Source organism: Bos grunniens, chromosome 24 (genome assembly GCF_055505025.1).
Source record: "Bos grunniens cultivar Pamir isolate PY7600 chromosome 24, Bosgru_T2T1.0, whole genome shotgun sequence".
NCBI classification, from domain to species: domain Eukaryota; kingdom Metazoa; phylum Chordata; class Mammalia; order Artiodactyla; family Bovidae; genus Bos; species Bos grunniens.
Window position 1 is genome coordinate 54,425,004 of NC_141188.1, and position 23,994 is coordinate 54,448,997.

The window sequence follows — 23,994 nt, forward strand, 5'->3', positions numbered from 1 at the left end:
CACGTCAGCTTTAACCCTGAGCGGGAAATTCAGAGCTCAAATCAGACATTCTTCACTTTGAATTCCAGTCTAAATTAGAGGGGTCCAGGGAAAACCAGTGTATCCAATAGCCTTGCATAACAGACACCTGCTTTATTATTTCATGCTTATCCTCCCTATCACATCTTATCGTTTCTACTTGGTTGTTGTAGACCTTGATTGCTGTTGACATCTTGACTAAAGAAAGTGAAAGCGAAGTCGTTCAGTTGTGTCTGACTCTTTGCGACCCCATGAACTGTAGCCTACCAGGCTGTCCTCTGTCCATGGGATTTTCCAGGCAAGAGTACTGGAGTGGGTTGCCACTCCAGGAGATCTTCCCAATCCAGGGATTGAACCCGGGTCTCCTGCATTGTACGCAGATGCTTTACCATCTGAGCCACCAGGGAAGTCCATTGGCAGGTTGGTATAAACCCCCAACAGGGTTTCTGCCATAAGCTGTATGAGGTCACCACAGAGCCGCAGAGCCGGGCTTCTCACTTGCTTCGTGCAGGGCGTGTCGTTCATTCACACAAGCACACCGTAGCATTAGTAACGTATAGCAGAAAGCATGTTCACTAGGAGAACAAAGAACTAGAGCTCCAACCATCCTTACCTTGTCCTGAAGAATCCCAGATGAGCCCCCAAGATGAAAGTTTGCTGCTGAACCACAAAACTGCCAGGATTCTTGACCCCCAGAGAAGTCAATCTGGGGCCAGTGATGAGGCTTGATCGCTCAGAGCTTTTGTGTAATAAAGTTTTATTAAAGTACAAAAGAGAGAAAGCTTCTGACACAGACATCAGAAGGGAAAGAACCACACCTTATTACCTATTCTTCCCTGAATACATACATATTTGAATGTAGTTGTAAGCAAGAGAGTTCCAGAAAAACATCTATTTATGCTTTATTGACTATGCCAAAGCCTTTGACTGTGTGGATCACAATAAACTGTGGAAAATTCTTCAAGAGATAGGAATACCAGACCACCTGACCTGCCTCTTGAGAAATCTGTATGCAGGTCAGGAAGCCACAGTTAGAACTGGACATGGAACAACAGACTGGTTCCAAATAGGAAAAGGAGTACATCAAGACTATATATTGTCACCCTGTTTATTTAACTTATATGCAGAGTACATCATGAGAAACACTGGACTGGAAGAAGCACAAGCTGGAATCAAGATTGCCGGGAGAAATATCAATCACCTCAGATATGCAGATGACACCACCCTTATGGCAGAAAGTGAAGAGGAACTAAAAAGCCTCTTGATGAAAGTGAAAGTGGAGAGTGAAAAAGTTGGCTTAAAGCTCAACATTCAGAAAACGAAGATCATGGCATCTGGTCCCATCATTTCATGGGAAATAGATGGGGAAACAGTGGAAACAGTGTCAGACTTTATTTTGGGGGCTCCAAAATCACTACAGATGGTGACTGCAGCCATGAAATTAAAAGATGCTTACTCCTTGGAAGGAAAGTTATGACCAACCTAGATAGCATATTCAAAAGCGGAGATATTACTTTGCCAACAAAGGTCCATCTAGTCAAGGCTATGGTTTTTCCAGTGGTCATGTATGGATGTGAGAGTTGGACTGTGAAGAAGGCTGAGGCCTGAAGAATTGCTGCTTTTGAACTGTGGTGTTGGAGAAGACTCTTGAGAGTCCCTTGGACTGCAAGGAGATCCAACCAGTCCATTCTGAAGGAGATCAGCCCTGGGATTTCTTTGGAAGGAATGATGCTAAAACTGAAACTCCAGTACTTTGGCCACCTCATGCGAAGAGTTGACTCATTGGAAAAGACTCTGATGCTGGGAGGGATTGGGGGCAGGAGGAGAAGGGGACGACAGAGGATGAGACAACTGGATGGCATCACTGACTCGATGGACGTGAGTCTGAGTGAACTCTGGGAGTTGGTGATGGACAGGGAGGCCTGGTGTGCTGTGGTTCATGGGGTCACAAAGAGTCTGACACGACTGAGCGACTGAATTGAACTGAACTGTATATGTAGGACTCTAAGGTTATAGACAAGGGGCCACGGACCTGGATTCAGTTCAGAGATATATGATTTTGTTTTGCCAGCACAAGTTTATATTCTTTATTTAAATCGTTTGCCAACATTTGAAAATTTGTGGATTTCCCATAAAACTCTGGGTTTCCAGAAGGTTTGACTACTCTGAGCCTGCTCTCCATAGGCTAACAACACCCTGAACCTGAGTGCTAGCCCCTCTGCTTTGATGAATTATTAATACGTAAATGGATTCCTGTCTGAGATCCTCTAGGCCATATTGTCTTTGACACTATAGCCAAATATTTCTACCATACTCTCGCTCCCTCCCTCTCTCAAGTTTGAAAACAAAGACAAAATCAAAAATAAAACTCTAACTTCTAATCATGTAAGTTTGGCATTCCTGATATCTCTCTCACTCTCTTGGTAAAGAAATACGCATTATTGTTTAGTTGCTCAGTTGTGCCTGACTCTTTGCAGCCCCGTGAACTGCCCCTGGTCAGGCTCCTCTGTCCATGAAATTTTTCGGGCAGGAGTCTGAAGTGCGTTGTCATTGCCTCCTCCAGGGGATCTCCCCAACCCAAGCAGCGAACCCACTTCTCCTGCACTGCAGGCAGATTCTTTCCCTCTGAGCCACCAGGAAAGCCCAGAAAGAAATATATAGACAAACACAAATACATAGTATATGTATACTGGTAAATTAATTGTAATTTCACCCAAAAGAAGTAATTAGATGTGGTTTGAATCTAATATAAATGTTTACATTGTAGTTTATATATGTTTGAAATCCAGTAACTATAAAGTGTATTTTTCCTAATAGAAAAGTGCTTTGATGATCTTCCTCACTGTTTTCAGTCTGACCCATTATTCTCTGAGATATTTTATTCTTTTGTTGTTGTTCAGTCACCAGGTCATGTCTGACTCTTCACCACTCCTTGGACTGTAGCATGCCAAGTTTCCCTATCCTTCACCATCTCTCAGAATTTGCTCAGATTCATGTCTATTGAGTTGGTGATACAATCTAACCATTTCATCCTCTGCCACCCTCTTCTCCTTTCGTCTTCCATCTTTCCTAGCATCAGGGTCTTTTCCAATGAGTCAGCTTGTTGCATCAGGTGGCCAAAGTATTGGAGCTACAGCATCAGTCCTTCCAGTGAGTATTCAGGGTTGATTTCCTTTCAGATTGACTGGATCGGTCTCCTTGCAGTCCAAGGAACTCTCAGGAGTCTTCTCCAGCACCACAGTTTGAAGGCATCAATTCTTCAGCCCTCAGCCTTCTTTATGGTTCAACTCACACATCCATACATGACTGCTGGAAAAACCAAAGCTTTGGCTGTACAGATGTTTATTGGCAAAGTGATGTCTTTGCTTTATAATATGCTGTCTAGGTTTATCATAGCTTTTCTTCCAAGAAGAAAGCATCTTTTAATTTCATGGCTGCAGTCACCGTCCATAGTGATTTTGGAGCCCGAGAAAAGAAAATCTGTCTGCTTCCACTTTTTACCCATCTATTTGCCATGAAATAATGGGACCAGATACATGATAATAGTTTTTTGAATGCTAAGTTTTAAGCCAGCTTTTTCATTCTCCTCTTTCACTGTCTTCAAAAGGCTCTTTAATTCCTCCTCGCTTTCTGCCATTAGGGTGATATAAACTGCATATCTGAGGCTGTTGATATTTCTCCAGGAAATCTTGATTCCAACTTGTGATTCATCCAGCCCAACATTTCACATGATGTACTCTGTATATAAGTTAAATAAACAGGGTGACAATACAGCCTTGTCATAATCCTTTCCCAGTTTTGAATCAGTCTGTTGTTCCATGTAAGGTTCTAACTGTTGCTTCTTGACCTACATACAGGTTTCTAAGGTGTTGTGGTATTCCCATCTCTTGAAGAATTTTTCACAGTTTGTTGTGATCCTCACAAAGGCTCTCTAGTAATCAATGAAGCAGAAACAGACATTTTTGGGGAATTTCCTTGCTTTTATCTGCAATCCAGTAGGAGGTTGCCAATTTGATCTCTTGTTCCTCTTTTCTAAACTCAGCCTGTACATCTGGAAGTTCTCAATTCACATATTGTTGAAACCTAGCTTGAAGGATTTTGAGCATAATCTTATTAGCATGCAAAATGAGCAAAATTGTATGATAATTTGTACATTCTTTGGCACCGCCCTTTGGGATTGGAATGAACACTGACCTTCCCCAGTTCTTTGGCCACTGCTGAGTTTTTCAAGGCTGTGACCCATGACCATCCTTCTATCTCTAAATCCTACCCGTGCCCATCAGTACTAGTTCCAAGTCTGATAATTCCTTAATGAGCTAATCCTCCACTAAGTTTTTAGGCCTCTAAACTCATGTAGCATTCATACATTGTATGACATACTTTTCTGCTTAATTTTATGTACTTTTTCATTGTGTTCTCTGCCCAGAATTATGATTGTAACCTGGCAAGAGAGGTCCATCCTTTCCAAACATTCTTTTATCTCCAACAGCATTTAATACTTATTGACTGATCACTCTTTTTTGGTAAACCAGATTGATAACATAAGTCTAAAAAAAAACAAATATCTCCTCTTGAGGCGAAGCAGGCACTGACTGGAAGCCCCTTGGCTGCATTAAATGTAATTTTATTTTATTCTTCTTGTTGTATTGTGGTTCTTGTGTCATTGTCATTTGGAATGTCATGTCTTTAAGATGAATATTTAGGTCACATAAAAATTTCATGAAGAAAAATCCATCTAATCAGTTTTCAAAGAACACTGTCAGAGATAAATTCATTCATTTTAAAAGCTGTTGTAAAATCAAACACAGACACAGAAAACTACATGCAACCGATATATCATTTCATGAATTAAGTTAGAGTTCACCCTGTTTCTTGGCTGTATTTTCTGCAAATTGGCAGTTGGATACAGAAGCTTGATCAGACCAAGTAGGTTTGATCCCTTCAGCCAGACTAGAGGGCAGTGTACTATTTATTTCATTGTGGTGCGCGTGCTAAGTCGCCTCAGTCATGTCCAGTGCTTTGCAGCCTTGTGGACTGTAGCCCACCAGACTCCTCTGTCCATGGGATTCTCCAGGCAGACATACTGGAGCGGGTTGCCATCCCCTCCTCCAGGGAATCTTTCCAACCCAGGGATCGAACCACCATCTCTTAGGTCTCCTGCATTGGCAAGTGGGTTGTTTACCACTAGCACCGCCTGGGATGCCCTATTTCATTAGGTATATAATGTCTAGATTCTCTGTTTTATCTTAGCAATCATGAATTCTTAAAAAACTAGCGATATTTGCATGTTTCTTATTAGCTGGAATACTGTTACAATAGGATACACCCTTCATATACTGTTTGGTTGCACACTGGTAGAGTTTGTTTAAGAAGGACATGCTAAACATGTGGCTCATTACCCGGACTTGAAGATAGTACTTTGCTCCCCTGTCCAATTCAGAAATGACCAACTCTTATTATTCTTTAAAGTATATATGAATTCAGACAGTCATAGTTTAATTTCATTACAACGTTTATATTTGTTGAAGTTGTTTGTCCTCCTCTTTGGTTCTGTGGAAGCTCTTCCAACTTGACTTCCAAATCCGTTTGACACAATCCTGTTATTCTTTGATGGTTTCCTTTCTACTTGGGATCTCAGGAAGCTTCAGGCTCAGTTGCTATGTTTTCTGCCTTAGACTAGGAATCAACGAGTTCTCCAAGAAGCCTTTGTTCCTTGCAGTGCAAAATATATTTTTTTCAGAATCTCAGTTTGGGTGAAAAGATACCTGTGTCACTAAGTCAGTGTTTCTAGATGTTTTCAGTGGACAGAATTAGAGATAAAATACCTTTTGCATTTAAACTGATTTTTTTCAATTAGATTTTAGGAACACAATACTTCATCTCTTCTCTTTTACATGGTGTGTCCTTGTTCACACCAGGGATCCCAATCTGAAGGACGTAGGGTACAGCAGAATTAGACTTTCTCGTGATTTCTCGTTTGCTCTATCTCATATTGCATTGGTATTAGAGTAACATTAATAATAGTCTCACCATCAATAATAGTTAATAAAATGTTTCTATATATATTATCCCCATTCTCCCTTAATTTTGTCTTATGATTATAATATGGGGACAGTATCAGAACATGCAGTGTTACAAAATAAAATTTCTCCTTTTAACCCTCAATTAGTCTTAGTTCATTAAATTTATTGTTCTTCAGTTAGCTATTAGATCAGTATCTCTCAGGTCACTTTAAATAGCCAAGGCTCATTTTCCAGTGGTTCTGAGGATCAGGGGAACAATATTTCCTGATTCCTTGCAAGTTGGTAAGAGTTTGGGTGTTATCAAACTGTTATAACAGCCCTTTATATTTGAAGTTAACTCTTGTTGACTGTGAAATCCTTGGATCACATTTTCTTACCTTGAGTGTCTCAAATCACTTCAGTTTCTTCTGGCACAAAATGATGCTGTCAAAAAAAATCTGATAATAATCTAATTTCCCCCTTATAAATCCTGTATTCTTTGTGTCCACATGCCTAAAAGATTTTTTTAAGTCAGCAAAAATTTCTTGCATTGCATTTTTTTCTGTGCATTTGTTCTTTTCCCTTTCTTTGATTTTTTTCCCTCAAGGACCACTGTTACTCCAGTGTAAGTTCTTCCTTCTCAAATGTGTGTGTGTGTGTGTGTGTGCTGCGATATGTGTCACTTTTTCCTGCGTTTTCTTTATTCTTTCTTAATTTACTCTTGGTTTTGTTTTCTCCTTATTGCTTTATTTATTCACCTTGTTATACTTTCTTTCTAAAATTACTTCTTTACTTAAATATAATTCTTTCTGAAATATGCCACCTCGTTTATGAATTGTAATCATTCTGATTTATGTTACTCTTGCATCTCTGGGATTTTGTTTTCTTAACATTACTTAGCTCACTTTGGGATAGCAAATCGCAGGTTTGATGTGTTTTTCTTGTGTACTTTTGATCCTCTTTTTGTGTACTTGTCTGTAGGTATGATAGTGTCCTCATTTTATTTTGTAAGAAACTTAACCTCAACAGGTTTTTTTGTGCTTGCTTTTATGAGATTTGTTTCCCTGCATGCTCAGAAATTCAAATAGCTTTTCTAAATACACAGAGCTCCCTGTCCTCTTGTTTTTCTTACACCAGGGCTCAGGGCTCAGGGCTCAGGGAACTGTAGCCTGTGGGTCAAATCTGGTCCAGGTTCTATTTTTATTGGGCATCACTGAACTAACAATGCTTTTTGTACTTTTGAAGAGTTGTAAGCAAATATAGATGAATATGTGGCAGAGACTAGGTGGACTGCAAAGCTGTATGGACTGTCTTGGTCTCTTACAGAAAAGTTGGCCAAACCCTGGTACACACTAAAAATTGTGGCAGTTTGCGTTCCAAGTTTTCAAAACTATTCCTCTCTCCTACTTTGATCTGGACTTTCTCTTCCTTTCATGTCTGTTGTTTGACCTACTCATAAATTTTAAATATATTTTCTTTTTTTTTTTTAATGCAAATGAAAAGGAGCTTTATGATGAACTCAGAATTCTTAATGAGCTATACAAATGTTGAAAAGAGGGCTATAAGGTCAGGTATGATTATAAGAAACAGCCACAATGTCAAGAGAACAAAAGTGTAAAATCAGCTCTGGTGTATTTGGAAACTTGTTTTTTTTTTTTTTTTTTCTTCCCACCCTCTCCCTCTCCCACAGAGTCCATAAGCCTGTTCTGTACATCAGTGTCTCTTTTGCTGTCTTGTATACAGGGTTATTGTTACCATCTTTCTAAATTCCATATATATGTGTTAGTATACTGTATTGGTGTTTGTCCTTCTGGCTTACTTCACTCTGTATAATAGGCTCCAGTTTCATCCACCTCATTAGAACTGATTCAAATGTATTCTTTTTAATGGCTGAGTAATACTCCATTGTGTATATGTACCACAGCTTTCTTATCCATTCATCTGCGGATGGACATCTAGGTTGTTTCCATGTCCTGGCTATTATAAACAGTGCTGCGATGAACATTGGGGTACACGTGTCTCTTTCCTTTCTGGTTTCCTCAGTGTGTATGCCCAGCAGTGGGATTGCTGGATCATAAGGCAGACCCTTAACAGACCCATCACAAGCACGGAAATTGAAACTGTAATCAAAAATCTTCCAGCAAACAAAAGCCCAGGTCCAGACGGCTTCACAGCTGAATTCTACCAAAAATTTAGAGAAGAGCTAACACCTATCCTGCTCAAACTCTTCCAGAAAATTGCAGAGGAAGGTAAACTTCCAAACTCATTCTATGAGGCCACCATCACCCTAATACCAAAACCTGACAAAGATCCCACAAAAAAAGAAAACTACAGGCCAATATCACTGATGAACATAGATGCAAAAATCCTAAACAAAATTCTAGCAATCAGAATCCAACAACACATTAAAAAGATCATACACCATGACCAAGTGGGCTTTATCCCAGGGATGCAAGGATTCTTCAATATCCGCAAATCAATCAATGTAATACACCACATTAACAAATTGCAAAACAAAAACCATATGATTATCTCAATAGATGCAGAGAAAGCCTTTGACAAAATTCAACACCCGTTTATGATAAAAACTCTCCAGAAAGCAGGAATAGAAGGAACATACCTCAACATAATAAAAGCTATATATGACAAACCCACAGCAAACATTATCCTCAATGGTGAAAAATTGAAAGCATTTCCTCTAAAGTCAGGAACAAGACAAGGGTGCCCACTTTCACCATTACTATTCAACATAGTTTTGGAAGTGTTGGCCACAGCAATCAGAGCAGAAAAAGAAATAAAAGGAATCCAAATTGGAAAAGAAGAAGTAAAACTCTCACTATTTGCAGATGACATGATCCTCTACATAGGAAACCCTAAAGACTCCACCAGAAAATTACTAGAACTAATCAAGGATTATAGTAAAGTTGCAGGATATAAAATCAACACATAGAAATCCCTTGCATTCCTATACACTAATAATGAGAAAACAGAAAGAGAAATTAAGGAAACAATTCCATTCACCATTGCAACGAAAAGAATAAAATACTTAGGAATATATCTACCTAAAGAAACTAAAGACCTATATATAGAAAACTATAAAACACTGGTGAAAGAAATCAAAGAGGACACTAATAGACGGAGAAATATACCATGTTCATGGATTGGAAGAATCAATATAGTGAAAATGAGTATACTACCCAAAGCAATTTATAGATTCAATGCAATCCCTATCAAGCTACCAACAGTATTCTTCACAGAGCTAGAACAAATAAATATATTTCCAATAGTTTGTCCTCAAGGTGAACCCTGTCCCAGAAAGAGTTTGTAGGTTAGTTTCAAGGGTTTATATTTACCATTCTCAAACTGGTCTATTGTACTTTCTGTTAATAGCATTACCTGGTAGTTATTTTAGAATTACTCTGTTTTCAGGATTGATGTTTCCCTCCAATTTCTCTCCCACAGATACTAATAACGTGTGGGTTCTAAGGGCCTTGGGGGTTTGTCCACATCCATTGGTGTTTTAGGATGTGAACATACAGACCCCATCACCTCATTTTGTCATAAAAGTCTGAATGCCTTTGTTTCTCCATCTAGTCTTTCTGTCTCTTTTTACCTGGAGATTCAAGAAGATCAAAAACTATATTTCCACCACTGCTGCCCTTTTCCCAGAATCAAGCTCACTCATTTTTCAACTGTTTGCTTAATTGACTATATTCAATTTGATTTCAGGAAAATGTTTATCCTGAGTATTTCAGCACATTAAATAAACCCACACGTACATTTTTTTTTTCTCTGTTTTCCTCCAGAGTCAAGTTCCCATTATGTCATCTCCCTAAAAGCTTTTAACAATGCAGGAGAAGGAGTTCCTCTTTATGAAAGTGCTACCACCCGATCTATCACAGGTAAGCTGAAATAGTTCATCTTTTTTTCACAAGGCATTTGAGTTGTGAAAACAACAAACCAAAATGAAACAAAACAAATAATGAAGAAAAAAATGTATGAAGTCATGTCCGAGGCTTATGTGTATATATACATGCACAATTTATTATTTTGGGGGTTATCAAAATTGTGAGAGGAATTCAGTCTGTAAATTAGTACTTGGACTTAAAGAATGTAGATCCCTTATTCTCTTTATTTGTTTCCAGTAGCTTCATATTTTGGTGTCTTGACACCATTGTTCATTCCTCTGGGCAACTTATTTCCAAATCAGTTCAATGTAGGCAGGAGGGTCTCTGCAGAAGGCCACCAGGTGCCTGAATGGACACTAGCTTCATTGCAGAGGGTCCTTCAAGGTGATATTAACAAACATCAACTGCCCTCATGGGGCTGGTTTGGACTAGGCTGAGTCATACAGGAGCTTCTTTCTGAGCTGGGCCAAAGGGTCACCCCAACAGTGCCCAAGGCCTGCAGGCACTGAAAGAATTGGTTGCTTCAAGGGCTTATCACTTCTGGAAATTGTTATGTGAGTTGGACCTTAGAGGAGGCAAAGGAGGAAAACAGGGCTCAAGGAAATGAGAAAGAGAAAAGGGTGGGTTAGAAAGTGAGATCCCGGTCATTTATGGAGACTATTTGTGAATAAGGCTGGACCTACTCAGAAACAGAATAAGTACCATAAGTACCCCTGTGAGGCTTGCTCATGACCCAGCACATGACTCAGAGTCACGTGACCACTCCTAATAGCCTTATGTCTGAAATGTGAAAGCAAAACCCAGGATCCTACTCTATCTTTTTAATGTATACTTTGATCCTTTCAAAACCCACAGTCCTCAAAGTTCATTCAACTTATCAGCTGTTTTCACCTTAATGACAACAAAGGATCTGATGCAAAGGAGCAGGATTTAGTAGGAGCACCATGGAAAATCACTGGGGTGCCTGAGTATGAGTCCTGGCAGCTAGGAATCAATGAACCTCCAGGAAATGATGTGGTCCTGTGACTTCTGCTACCACCTAAATTTATGTGAACTTTGTACAGTTTGTTTTCCAAATCTTGAAGTTTCATTCAGAAACTGTCTTGAGAATATACAGTTGTAAACCAGATTTGCAGTTGTCATGTGATGGTTTTCACAGCATACCATCCCTTTATTGATGTCCACCAAATTTCCTTTTAAACCTTTGATATTATCCCAGAGTCTCCTTGAATCTTTGGCTGTTGGATTTAACATCTGTGCTTGGTCTGAAGTGGTATGCAAAAGCTTGGGTGCATGTCAGTATATTAATTTATCCATGGAGACAGTATGTATCTTGCATTGCATTATCAGAGGGACTCTGACTCCCAAAAAAAGGGTAAATAAGAAATATTACCCAGAGAACATTTACTGTCAAAAGTGTTGTGTCTAAGTATAGAGATATGAGGCAAATAGAGGCCAGGATGGAAACCATGAGATAACATGGTGAAGGGTGTCTGGGATTTTTACTTCCTCTTATTCTCTTATTCTGCCAAAATTCCTTTGAGTGATAGCAACCACTTTGGCTGAGCCAGCGCTTCCCATAATGTTTATTCATTAAGTCTGCTCTTTCCTGCCTAGGGTAAAAGACAGTTAAAAAAGTCCTCACTATGAATTTGAGCTCATGATCAGGCCAAACAAAATTGTACCATGATCCGTCTTTAAGAACTCATAATTTTTTACCAAAACTAAAGACCACAAGGAAGGAACACAAAGATGACCTCCAAAATCCATTTTTTGAGCAGAAACTAGTTAAAATAGAGATAGAGTTCAGATAACTTGAAGATAAATTGCTTGGAGAACTGTCTGAGGTGTTGTTAACTTCTTTTCCCTTAACATTTGTTGTCATTCTTTAATTCTTAGCATATGGCATCCCCAGAGTGGTTTCTAGAATACCAGTGATCCATAAGACCATTTTTTTCCTGCTATGACTAATCCCAATGGATCTGAGAAATGAAATAATACTGAGAATTGAAAAGCGTATGAGGGATTTTCTGATTGGGGAAAAGTCAGTAAGGGGTTGGAGAGGATGAATAAAACCAGCTCTTTCTACATCCCTGCCCAGATGTGGCAGACTTATTTTGTTGTGTTTTCACACACCACAGAGAACAAAGAACAAATAAACAGAATCAAAGGTTTAGGTTCTGCAGGAAACTATCGCAGTAAGGGTGTCTTAGGGATCCTTAGAAGACATTTTTGGTCTCTGAGCCTCTGCACAGTACTCCCATGAGGAGCCCTGGAAGAGATGAACATGAAGTAATAATAATAAAGCTCAGAGGCAGTAAATGCATCAGGCTGGAATATCAGGCTCTGGTGATTTCCACATGGATGTGCTCACAGATGCTGGTCCACTCTGGACCGCATCTCATTCTGAACACATCAGCATTACAGCCAAGCGAAGTCTCACTAGGTCAAAAGGGCAGGTTAACAGTGTGCTTGTTTTGCTGCTGTTTTTAAAATTTTTATTTCATATTGTTGCAAGAATAAGACATTTTGAGCCTGGAGACTGGATGAGAACAGGCGAATAATGAGATGCGTTGTTTGAATTTGTTTATTTTCAATTGTTTCATAAATGTCTAAATGAAGTACAATCCAGATATAAAATTGTATTATTTTTAAAAGCTTGTTTTGAGCTTTAGTATATTGACTAAAACACTTATATTTTCTCACCAAAACAACTATTAGGAATTGAATTGGTTTCTCTTTTTAGCAAAAGGTTTAAAGCTATATTTTGTGTTTTTGTCTTTTTTTCCCCACTCTTTTGAATATCACCACTGCAAATGGTGAAGAAAAAAAAACATAAACAGAGTTCTTTGGCAGCAAAATAATTTATTTAATTCAACTACTCAGTTTCTGACCTGTGAGGGAAAGACAATTAGGAATATATGTAGCATATATTTAGAGCAGTGCGTGCTACCTACTAACAAGTTCTGCTTTGTTAGAAATACCTACTGTATCCAGTATGGCAGACACAAGGTTCATGTGACTATTGAACATATGAAATAGGCTAGTGCGACACAATAAATGACACTTTAATTGTATTTAATTTTAATTTAAAGTCAAATTGTCCATGTAACTATGGCTGTTGCATTAGCCCAACTATGGAAGAAGTGGCAAATAGAATGTCAAGCCATGCCAGAGAAAAAAAAATTTCCACCAAAAATAAGCAAGCAAAACTTGGCCAGGGTAGAAAATTTTGAATTACATAAGTTCATAGGTATATATCAAAAAAACAGCATTGTTTGAAATTTATGGATGCATTCTGGAACTGAGACTCTGAGAAACTCAACAAGAAGTTTATGAAAAACATAATTCTCTAAAAGCCAGAAATAGCAGAATTATTACCATTGCTTAAAGTAAAATCACTACTTTTGAAAACCTTATATGGGGTATCTATGAAAAACGATAAAGTTAGTATAGTTTTTCAACAAAACTAGATTAGGCAAAGAAACAATAGATAGGATACCATGAATACAAGTTGATCTACAAAGAGTTTGTGGTTGAGAGTAGTCCTGTGCTATGCGTAACATTGTTCTTTAAGTCAGCTAAGAATAGAAATAAGTCAAATGAAGACAGCGCCTGCTTTAGTTTTGCCAGAATGTTCCACTGATGTACCAGCCTGATGACTGATTGGGATCCTCCTAGAGGCTGCAGTGTCTTCAGCTGCCCTTCATCATCTCATAAATCCATTCGGGTTTAAAGGAGCCCTTAATAAGAAGACACATCAAAGGAAATATGAAAAGCCTGGGCTCTGTCATTAAATTTTAAACACACATTTTTCTCTCTCTCTTTTTTTTTGTCTTCTTTTTGTTCTCTTTTTCCTTTCAGATTTTATATTTTGCTCCAAAGACCACAGCCCAGTAAACTACTAAATACTTCATTAGAAAACAGTGATGAGTAGGGAGTAGACTTTTAAAATTCAGTGAACAAAGTGACATAATCATGAAACTCAACCCACAGTCTTTATACTATACTTACAGATGTAAACTCAGTATGTTTACTGTTCCAGACACTCTATGTGTTGGTAGGCCTCATCTCCCCAAATGCCATTGTATGGCCAGTCTAAGAGCTCATCTCATTTTTTGTTAGTGAGAACACATGTATGATTTAAAAGAAAATTTTAACAAATTTAAACACCTTCAGTAATAAATGAAAGGCTCAATATTGGACTTGTTCTCCAGCTGCAAAATAAACTCTCCTGATTCTGGCATCCGCAGCATCAAAACAAATACAAGGTTTTCCTAGAGAATTTTGTGAAACCACAGACATCAGTGTTCAAATTCTGATTGTGGTATGGATCAAAGCATGTGTGTATCTCATTGTGAATCTCATCAGTCCATACAGAGTTCATTCTGTCTCTCTGCCCAATGATAGGAAGTCTTTCCTTGAAATTTAAAATTGTAGAACAAGGAACATAGAATATAGGGATGCCATAAATAGCTTACTCTGTGAGAATGTGGGTAAGATGGACACTTCTACACTTTCTTTAAGGATTTCAATCTAACCACACCATGTGCCATGTGAAACCTAACCGTCACATCATTGAGCCATGTGGACTTGGTCTGACATCGTGCAGTCATAGCCATAGATTGCTACGGATCTCAGGGCCCTCTGCTTATTATCCTGTGTTTCTTACCTACACAATATTTATGCAGATAAAACCTAAGCAATAATAAAAGCATTAGAGATACCAAGTCGCCTTAGAGAAGGAGAAAAACAACACAACAGGTATCAGATAGGCATTTATTTCTTTTGCAGGAGGAAATGAAATAGACAGTCCTTAGAATTTTATTTTGATGTATCTTTCTAGTTATAAAACTGATGAATTCTCTACTGGATCTTTGAAGAAGCAATGTGCAACATTCCAAGAAAAAAAAAAGTGGACTTTTAAAATATGTAATGAGAAGCGACAGCCAAATTGATAGAAGCATTCTAAGGAAATAAGGAGATTGTGGAAAACAGTTACCTTTGTAATCTAGCAATACTGTTTCTAATGAGTTTTCCGATTGAATTAATTATAATTTTTTCTGTTCTTCTCATGTTCCCTTTCATCATTATTGCCATACATTTAACTCATTGTGACCTGTGGCCACTGATGTTTATGTTTTTAACTCTTTTGTTTATGTATTTATTTGTTTGCTTCATTGGTCGGGTTTTTAAACCCAGATCCCACTGACCCAGTTGATTATTATCCTTTGCTTGATGACTTCCCCACCTCGGTCCCAGATGTCTCCACCCCCATGCTCCCACCAGTAGGTGTGCAGGCTGTGGCTCTAACCCACGATGCCGTGAGGGTCAGCTGGGCAGACAACTCTGTCCCTAAGAACCAAAAAACGTCCGAAGTGCGACTTTACACTGTCCGGTGGAGGACCAGCTTTTCTGCGAACGCGAAATACAAGGTGAGGTTCTAACCGGTAGTATGAGGCTTACCTTGAACTGCCATTTGTTTCATCCGTTGTTTGAAACACTTCCTGGGCTGTCATGAGTTATGTTGCTGCCGTGACACGAAATGGAAAACAAAGCATTTGAAAACTCAGTGCTCTAAAACTGGCATGGGGATTATTGTGTCTTAGGAAACAATTCTAAGACGAGGTAGAAAAGCATCAAGAGCTGCGAAATGTTATTTGAATTCTACCAGATGTTGGGTTTGTATAAATAATGTAATTCTGTACAAGGGAATGCCATTTTCTTTCGAAAATAGCAGAGCTCTGCATTAGTTTCTTGGATAGATTTTGGCATTTTTCTTTTCATGTGGAATCTAGGTTTATGCCGCAGTCACGCATATTAACATTGTATGCAGAGACCCATCTTATAGTGAATATGAGGAGTACATGAAGATTTTTTTATTCTATCCTTAGATGGTGAACACACCTCAAGTCATTAACATCTGTTTCCTCATTTAGCCTTGAAAGGCCCTCGTGGTAAAGAATGCACAGTGTACCCTGCCCTTTAACTAAGATGAATTAGACCAGCTCCCTTACCCTGTCCTCTCATAGAGTCATCACACACACACACACACACACGCGCGCGCGCACGCGCACACACACACACACACACACACACACACACTAACCCCAACCCAGGAGCTCCTTAAAGATACACATTTGAGGCACTGTCATCCGTTCACATCTCTATCAGTCAGCCATAGCAATTCCAACTAATATTCATTTATATAATCGAACACTACCTCCTAAGCCTACCACATGAGTAGTGTATATAACAACACACAAATGTAGAGTAAAATGAGATTGAATAATTGTTAAGCGTCCACCATTTACTTAGGACTATGCTAGATCATAGAGGTCCTTAAACGTCTTTTAGTTGTTACTCCAGTATTCCTGCCTGGACAGTTCCATGGACAGAGGAGCCTGTCAGGTTGTAGTCCGTGGGGTCGCAAACAATTGGACGTGAATAAGTGACTAACACTTTCACTTTCACATACTTAATGCTGTTACTTACAATTTTGAAACGTGTAATAAACTCAGCTCCATGGAGTACTTTACAGAATTCAGAATTTATTCAAGTGAAATAATACATGAAAGCATATTTTAAAAATTCACAAAATGATTATTTAAGACGAAAAAGAGTTAGTCGTTCAGTTGTGTCCGACTCTTTGCAACCCCACAGACTGTAGCCCACCAGGTTCCTCTGTACAATTCTCCAGGCAAGAATACTAGAGTAGATTTCTCCAAAGAAGACCTACAGATGACTAATAAACACATAAAAAGATGCTCAACATCACTCATTATTAAAGAAGTGCAAATCAAAACCACAATAAGTTATCATGTCATGCCTGTCAGAATGGCTGCCATCAAAAAATCTACAAACATAAATGCTGAAAAGGAAGTGGAGAAAAGGAACCCTCTTACACTGTTCGTCAAACTGCAAACTGGTGCAGCCACTATGGAGAACAGTGTGGAGGTTCCTTAAAAAACTGGAACTAGAACTGCCTTATGACCCAGCAATCCCGCTGCTGGGCATACACACCCAGGAAACCAGAATTGAAAGAGACATGTGTACCCCAATGTTCATTGCAGCACTGTTTACAATAATAGCTGGGATGTGGAAGCAACCTAGATGTCCATCAGCAGACAAATACATAGGGAAGTTGTGGTACATATACACAATAGAATATTACTCAGCTATAAAATAGAACGCACTTGAGTCAGTTCTAACGAGGTGGATGGAACTGGAGCCTATTATACAAAGTGAAGTTAAGTCAGAAAGAGAAATGCCAATACAATATATTAACACATACATATGGAATTTAGAAAGATGGTAACGATGACCTTATATGTAAGACGGCAAAAGAGACACAGATGTAAAAACAGACTTTTGGACTCTGGGAGAAGGCGAGGGTGGGATGATTTAAGAGAACAAACAAACAAAAAAAGAGAGAACAGCACTGAAACATGTACATTACCATATGTAAAACAGATGACCAGTTCAATGCCTGAAGTAGGGCACTCAAAGCCGGTTCTCTGGGACAACCCAGAGGGATGGGGTGGGGAGGGAGGTGGCAGGGGGGTTCAGGATGGGGACACATGTGCACCCGTGGCTGGTTCATGTCGATGTATGGCAAAACCACCACAACATTGTGATTATCCTCCAATTAAAATAAATAAATAATTTAAAAAAAAAAAGAGACCCATCTTCCAAAGGCAAGTTTTGACCTCTCCAAAGGGAAAAGTCAGAGCTGAGTGTCAGAAGATCACGTCAGTGTGAGGAGTGGGTTTCAAATGTGCTTTCACATCCATTCTTCTACAGGCTAAGACAGAGAGCTACTCCAAAGATCGCCAGCATCAAAGGTGCACGATTCCAGCGGTGTGCACATTTCCTACCCTCGCCTCGACCATGATGGGTCCTTCTGTCATTTACTATGCTTATGCCATTGCAATGCCTTTCCTTTCTTCTAAACACTTTTTTTCTTTATAAAAAGGACATGTTCATTATTTTAAAATTTAGAAAATATAAAAATGTTCTTGGCTAAGTAAGAAATTGGCCCAGTAACTCCAAAATTGTTTTGTGATTCTCAGCAGAGAATAATAAAGTAAAAAAAATAATAATAATAATATTGGAGTGGGTAGCCATTCCCTTCCCCAGGGAATCTTCCCAACCCAGGGATCAAACCCAGGTCTCCTGCATTTGCAGGCAGACTGTTTCCCATGTCAGCCACAAGCAAAGCCCATTTAGGATGAAGAAGGTAGCTTTAAAAATAAGAGTATAGGCAGGGAGGGGAGGGCAGTCAAAAGGAACAAACTTCCAGTTATAAGCATTAGGGATATAATGTACAACATTATAAATATAATTCACACTGGTTGGTGTTATATATGAAAGTTGATAGAATAAATCGTAAGAGTTCTAATCACAAGCAAACTATATTGTTTCTATTTATTTTGCATCTATATGAGATGGTGGGTATTCACTAAACTTACTGTTTAGTGGTGACCACTTTCTGATGTATGTAAGTCAAATCATTAAGTTGTACATCTTAAGCTTACACAGTGCTGTATGTTGATTATATCTCAATAAAACTAGAAGAGAAACAAGGAGCCCAAGTGTTACCCAGCAACGGAGGGAGCAGTAGTTTGACCCCGGCACTCCAGAATCTTCATACGCCGCTGTATCCCTCCTCCGCACCACTTTACTGGGATAGCTTTCAAGGAGAATTTGGATCTCCTGATACTTTATCCAATGTTCTTTCCACTAAACTGCCACTGTGCTTAATCCAGCCTCAAGCCAGAGTTGATCTGGGGGGGATTAAAATGTCCTTTGGAAATTTCTGACTTTTAAGACCCTGGAGTTAAAGCAAAATCCACCAATAATTTTGTCAGTCTGCCTCTTTTATTCCGGTAGTCATGCTAGTTCTGCTTCTAGTTTCATTCAGCCTTTAAAGGGCGTAAAATTCACATTTCATAGTAAATCAGTTTTTTGTTGAAACCAATTGGAAAGCAGTTTCCTTTGGTTCAGCCTCCCTGCTCAGGTCAGGTACTTGGAGGAACTCTCCAGCTTAGTCCAAGTAGTATCATCGGAATAAGCATCCTATCCATCTTCTTACGGTATCAGATTTAAGACACAGCAGAACCATAAATAAAGATAACATTATCAGATAAAACAATAAATGAGACATAAGAGAACACTTTTTTAAAAATCTCTTTATATGCCGATTACCCAATTCTAAGTTTATTTTAAAGGACTACTTTAAAAATTTTATGCCCGTGCTGCTGTACATTCATTTCACAGAATGGCCACGGGGTACCTTGCCGGTGTGTGAAATGTTCTAAGGGACAATGATCTCTGTAGAATGATTGGCGCTCCAGAATTTCCAAAAGCAGTATTTTTTTTTTAGTTGAATTGTTAATAGAACAGACAGAATTATTGAGTTTTGCTAAGAATGCCTACAGAAGAGAGCCAACCAAAAATCATCTGTAAGGAGAGATTGAGTTCATGTATGGGTTGAGGTATGAGAATAAAAATAATATTGTTACTTTTTCTCTCCTCATCACCTTCTTGACCTAATAAAGCTTTTAAGTACTAACATTTCATCACCTTTCTCACACATACACACTCTGCACCCACACCCTGAGAAGAAGGGTTAGAGGGGGAGAGTTAGTTAAGTTGGAGAGCAAGGATAAATACAGACCGTATCTGGTCAATCCAGAATGGGCATACGATACATTTAAATTTTATAAAGAATGGGAATAGAATGCTTTGGTTTTGCATTTTGAACTTTTCACACCCACTATGGTCTGTTGCTTCATCTCACTCCCCACTGTAGCTTTATAAGCTGGGAAGAGAATGCACACCCTCTATCATCTCTTACTTCATCTCACTCCCCACTATATAAGCTTGGCAGAGAGTGCACAGTATAAACGGGGGCAAATACATCAGATCAGATCAGATCAGTCACTCAGTCGTGTCCGACTCTTTGCGACCCCATGAATCGCAGCACGCCAGGCCTCCCTGTCCATCACCAACTCCCGGAGTTCACCCAGACTCACGTCCATCGAGTCAGTGATGCCATCCAGCCATCTCATCCCCTGTCGTCCCCTTCTCCTCCTGCCCCCAATCCCTCCCAGCATCAGAGTCTTTTCCAATGAGTCAACTCTTTGCATGAGGTGGCCAAAGTATTGGAGTTTCAGCTTTAGCATCACTCCTTCCAAAGAAATCCCAGGACTGATCTCCTTCAGAATGGACTAGTTGGATCTCCTTGCAGTCCAAGGGACTCTCAAGAGGCTTCTCCAACACCACAGTTAAAAAGCATCAATTCCTCGGTGCTCAGCCTTCTTCACAGTCCAACTCTCATGTTCATACATGACCAAATACATTCCTAGAGGCAAATGACCAGGGCTTACAAGCTGGCTTTGCCGTGTCCTGTCCTGTCACTTAATTTGCTCAATCTCATTTTTCTCATCTATGTGACTGGGGTGTTGACACCTACTATAAAAAGAATAAGTAAGATTCTTTACAGCTGTGTATGTATGTAGAGATCTTTATGGGTAGGTTGTACAACTTGACAGAATTCCCCATCAAACTAGAGCCTCAGATGACCTGATGGCTTTATCCAGACCACTTCCCACAGGAATACATTCTACTTCAGTTAGTCCCATGTCAGGCCAGACATTCATATTTTGATTGCCCAAAATTTTATATTGACTTTCCTTATCAAATAGAGAACTTTTTATATAATTGATTTTCTACTAAAGTGATTGCTCACTTGATATTTTACATAAAATTCCTTTCAAAATGCATTCACTGACTACTGATTAGAGCATGGGTATTACAGGAGATACGAAGTTAAGCAAGATCCAGTGTCCTCAAAATTCTTATAGCTCAATGGAGAATTTGTCACGCACATAAAATTCCATATATATATATGTACGTATGTGTATATATACAACATATACAGTACCTGTATTTCACACTAGGCAATGCATAAAATAGTGTAGCTAACATTTATTTAGTACCTACTCTGAGCCAGATAACATGTTTTACTTTCGCACTTTAATTAGTACTGTAAAGTCAGTGCTATGGTTATTTCCATGTTATAAATGAGGAAACCGAGGCTCAGAGAGGTAGTACCTATATATTCTGTGCTCTGTCTCTCTCATGGACACACACACACACACACACACAGCCATGACTTCCCAGAGTACTTTCAGGCTAATGATTTCTGATGAGCTGTCACCTTCCATAATGTTCCTGAGAAAATTCAGGGAATTCATGGTACTTAAATGATGCAGGTGTGTCATTTAGGAACACAAGCAAGGGCAGTGCTGCTTGGTTGTCTCCCAAAGGCCAGTTGTGTCTATGTTCAAAGAGACAAGTTTTATTAAAGTGTGTCCTTCCCTCCTAGCCAAACTGTATCTCATTGCCCCATTTCTCCCCATCTTTCTAAGACTTAGTGGTATCATGACAGGGAAGGAAGGCAAGATTGGAAGTTATATATCAGTACGTCAGATACTAGCTGCCCATTTCATGTTTTTTTTTATAGGGTTCCATCTTTCTGAGTCTATAAATTATTTTTGCATTTATTTAGGGCTCACATTTTCATGGCTTTTTTTTAAGAGGAGCTTCTGATAAATGTTTATGAGGTCATCACTTTAATAGGATGGATGGGCACATCATCAAAATGTTATTAGTACAGTTAAATATTTATTTGGTTTTATAATGAAATGTAGGATTTTCAGAGCTATAGTCTAAGAAGGATTCATAGTAAAATAAGAAAGATATACTGGAGTAGCTAGGGAGGAGATAGTTATGACATAGGTGGAGACAAAATGTTTTCCTTGATTTTTCTAGACATAGAAATACAACAAATGTAGTAAACTTAAAAGTAAATGTTTAACCTTGGAAGAAGATTAAGGACTAAATAGCAATCATAAATTGAAATGTATAAGAGGCATAAGTAGTTTTAAATTTGCCTCATCATATGGAAAATATACATTAACCTGGGAGATTAACCTGTTTCATTATTACAATTTTGGTCTATTGAGTAAGCAATAGAGACAGCTAATTTACTTTCTACTAAAATATCCTTAACCTGTTGTTTAAAAGAAAAATAATGTATTCAGAGGATGAAAAATATTAACACGTAATCATTTAAATTTTATCTGATTTATTGTTCTCTTCCTGATTAACTGCTCCAGTGACTGTACTTCAGTCTGTGTTTAATGTGATCTGTTCATAAGGAAAGAAGAATGCACGACACAATATTGCTGCTGTCCATTTTCTTTATAATGGCTATCTAGATCCTGCATCCGTAGAAGTCTGCATCATAAGCCTTGTTTTAAAAAAAATAATAAGCATTAGATCTCTAAAAATTCATTTTATTACCTATGGAAAATAACCATAATAATTTATGTGAAATATATAAAACATTAAAGCCTCTGAAAAAAAAGTTTTCAATTATTAGAAATAAATTGAAGTTCAAGTCAGTGCAGATAACCTTACAAATGGAACTGACAGAAGGAAGTGGAATTGGTCCTGTCTCTGTGGTTATTGCCTCACTTGGGAAAATTTATCAGCTATCTGCCCCTTTGAACAACATAACACCTGATTTTATCGATTACATTTTAGATGTACAATCAGCCAGTGTGAACTGGGACAGAAAGGAAATAAAGTCAGTGCTTTGTCCTGGGTCTTCTGCTGTTTGGAAAATAAATTCCTTTTTGTTGCTTTGGATAGTCTTCCTTTGTGTCTTGATTTACCAAGTTGAGAAAGTTCATTTTTTTATCTCTTTTCTTATTTCCCACTTGTGTAGTCAGAAGACACAACGTCTCTGAGTTACACAGCAACGGGCCTCAAACCAAACACAATGTACGAGTTCTCAGTCATGGTCACGAAAAACAGAAGGTCCAGCACCTGGAGCATGACCGCACACGCCACCACGTATGAGGCAGGTATGTAAGGAAAGTTTTCCGCTATGTATTTGCCGCTGGTATTTTCTCGGTTCCGAGGAATCTGGAACGTGTGTGCACTATGATGTCTCCATTACACTTAATCATGCATAAAATCATTCATAGTACTTTTATATCAAATACTGTTCTTCCGACTCTAAATAAGAAGAAAATGAGTCCCCAGGGGAATAAGTAATCTGGTTTTAATTTGTACATTAATTGAGGATTTCTGAATATAAATCTGCTGTTCAATACATTGAAGTAAAGGCATTTTACTCTGTCCAATGGATGTGTGTCTTTGATCAACAGACGTTGTAGATGTTTACTTTTTTGGAAAAAAATTAGATGCAAAATGAAGAATCGCATTACAGCTGTAGGCTCGTGGGTGCTTACCTCATGGGCTTCCCTGGTGGCTCAGAAGTAAAAGAATCTGCCTGTAATGCAGGAGATCCCTGGGTCAGGAAGATCCCCTAGAGAAGGGAATGGCTACACATTCCAGTATTCTTGCCTGGAAAATTCCATGGACAGAGGAGCCTGGTGGGCTACAGTCATGAGGCTGCAAAGAATCAACATGACTGAGCAACTAACACACACATACACACACACACACACACACACACACATACACACACACACACAGTTGACTGGGAAGAAATTTCTAGGGAGTCATGTTCACTGTTTGGAAATAAGGCAACACAATGGAAAACTTTCATGCATTTTGCAATAGTTCAAATCGAGAGTGAATGCAATTCACTGTAAATTTTTCCAGTCACATTTGCTGTGGGTCATAAATGTTGAGTTTGTAACCTTAGCAGACATGCAGTGCACTTTGCATTTATAGCTCACAGAGATCCGACATCTGAAGGAAATAGGGTTTAACATACATTTTAATAGCTTTCATGGTATTACATCATATTCGGGGATAAACTATACCACACATTTCTAAATTCTAAAATGTATGGCAGTAAAACTTTTATCTGAATAAGTTGAATTTCTTTTTCCTTTTGAATTTGTCCTATAGCATGGCAGTTCTAATTTTAATTTCAGATTACTACCTTAACTCTGAGTTCACTGGGAATATTTTTACAATTCTGAGGGCACTTCTTTCTGCAAGAAGTTTTTTCTAGTTGT

General features: G+C 38.6%; 1 protein-coding gene across 6 annotated transcripts in view; it reads left to right on the forward strand.

The window, feature by feature from the left end:
* The window catches only part of DCC (DCC netrin 1 receptor), an 845,500-nt gene that overhangs the window by 659,466 nt on the left and 162,040 nt on the right, over window positions 1-23,994 (forward strand). For 2 of the 6 annotated variants that reach the window (XM_086372410.1, XM_086372414.1), the window contains exons 15-17: window positions 9,827-9,922; window positions 15,131-15,363; window positions 22,728-22,866. In XM_086372410.1, coding sequence (XP_086228536.1) covers window positions 9,827-9,922; window positions 15,131-15,363; window positions 22,728-22,866 — 468 coding nt within the window. Of the gene's footprint in view, window positions 1-9,826; window positions 9,923-10,783; window positions 15,004-15,130; window positions 15,364-22,727; window positions 22,867-23,994 lie in introns of those variants that run through there. The other 4 variants (XM_086372411.1, XM_086372412.1, XM_086372413.1 and 1 more) reach the window with 4 other exon arrangements.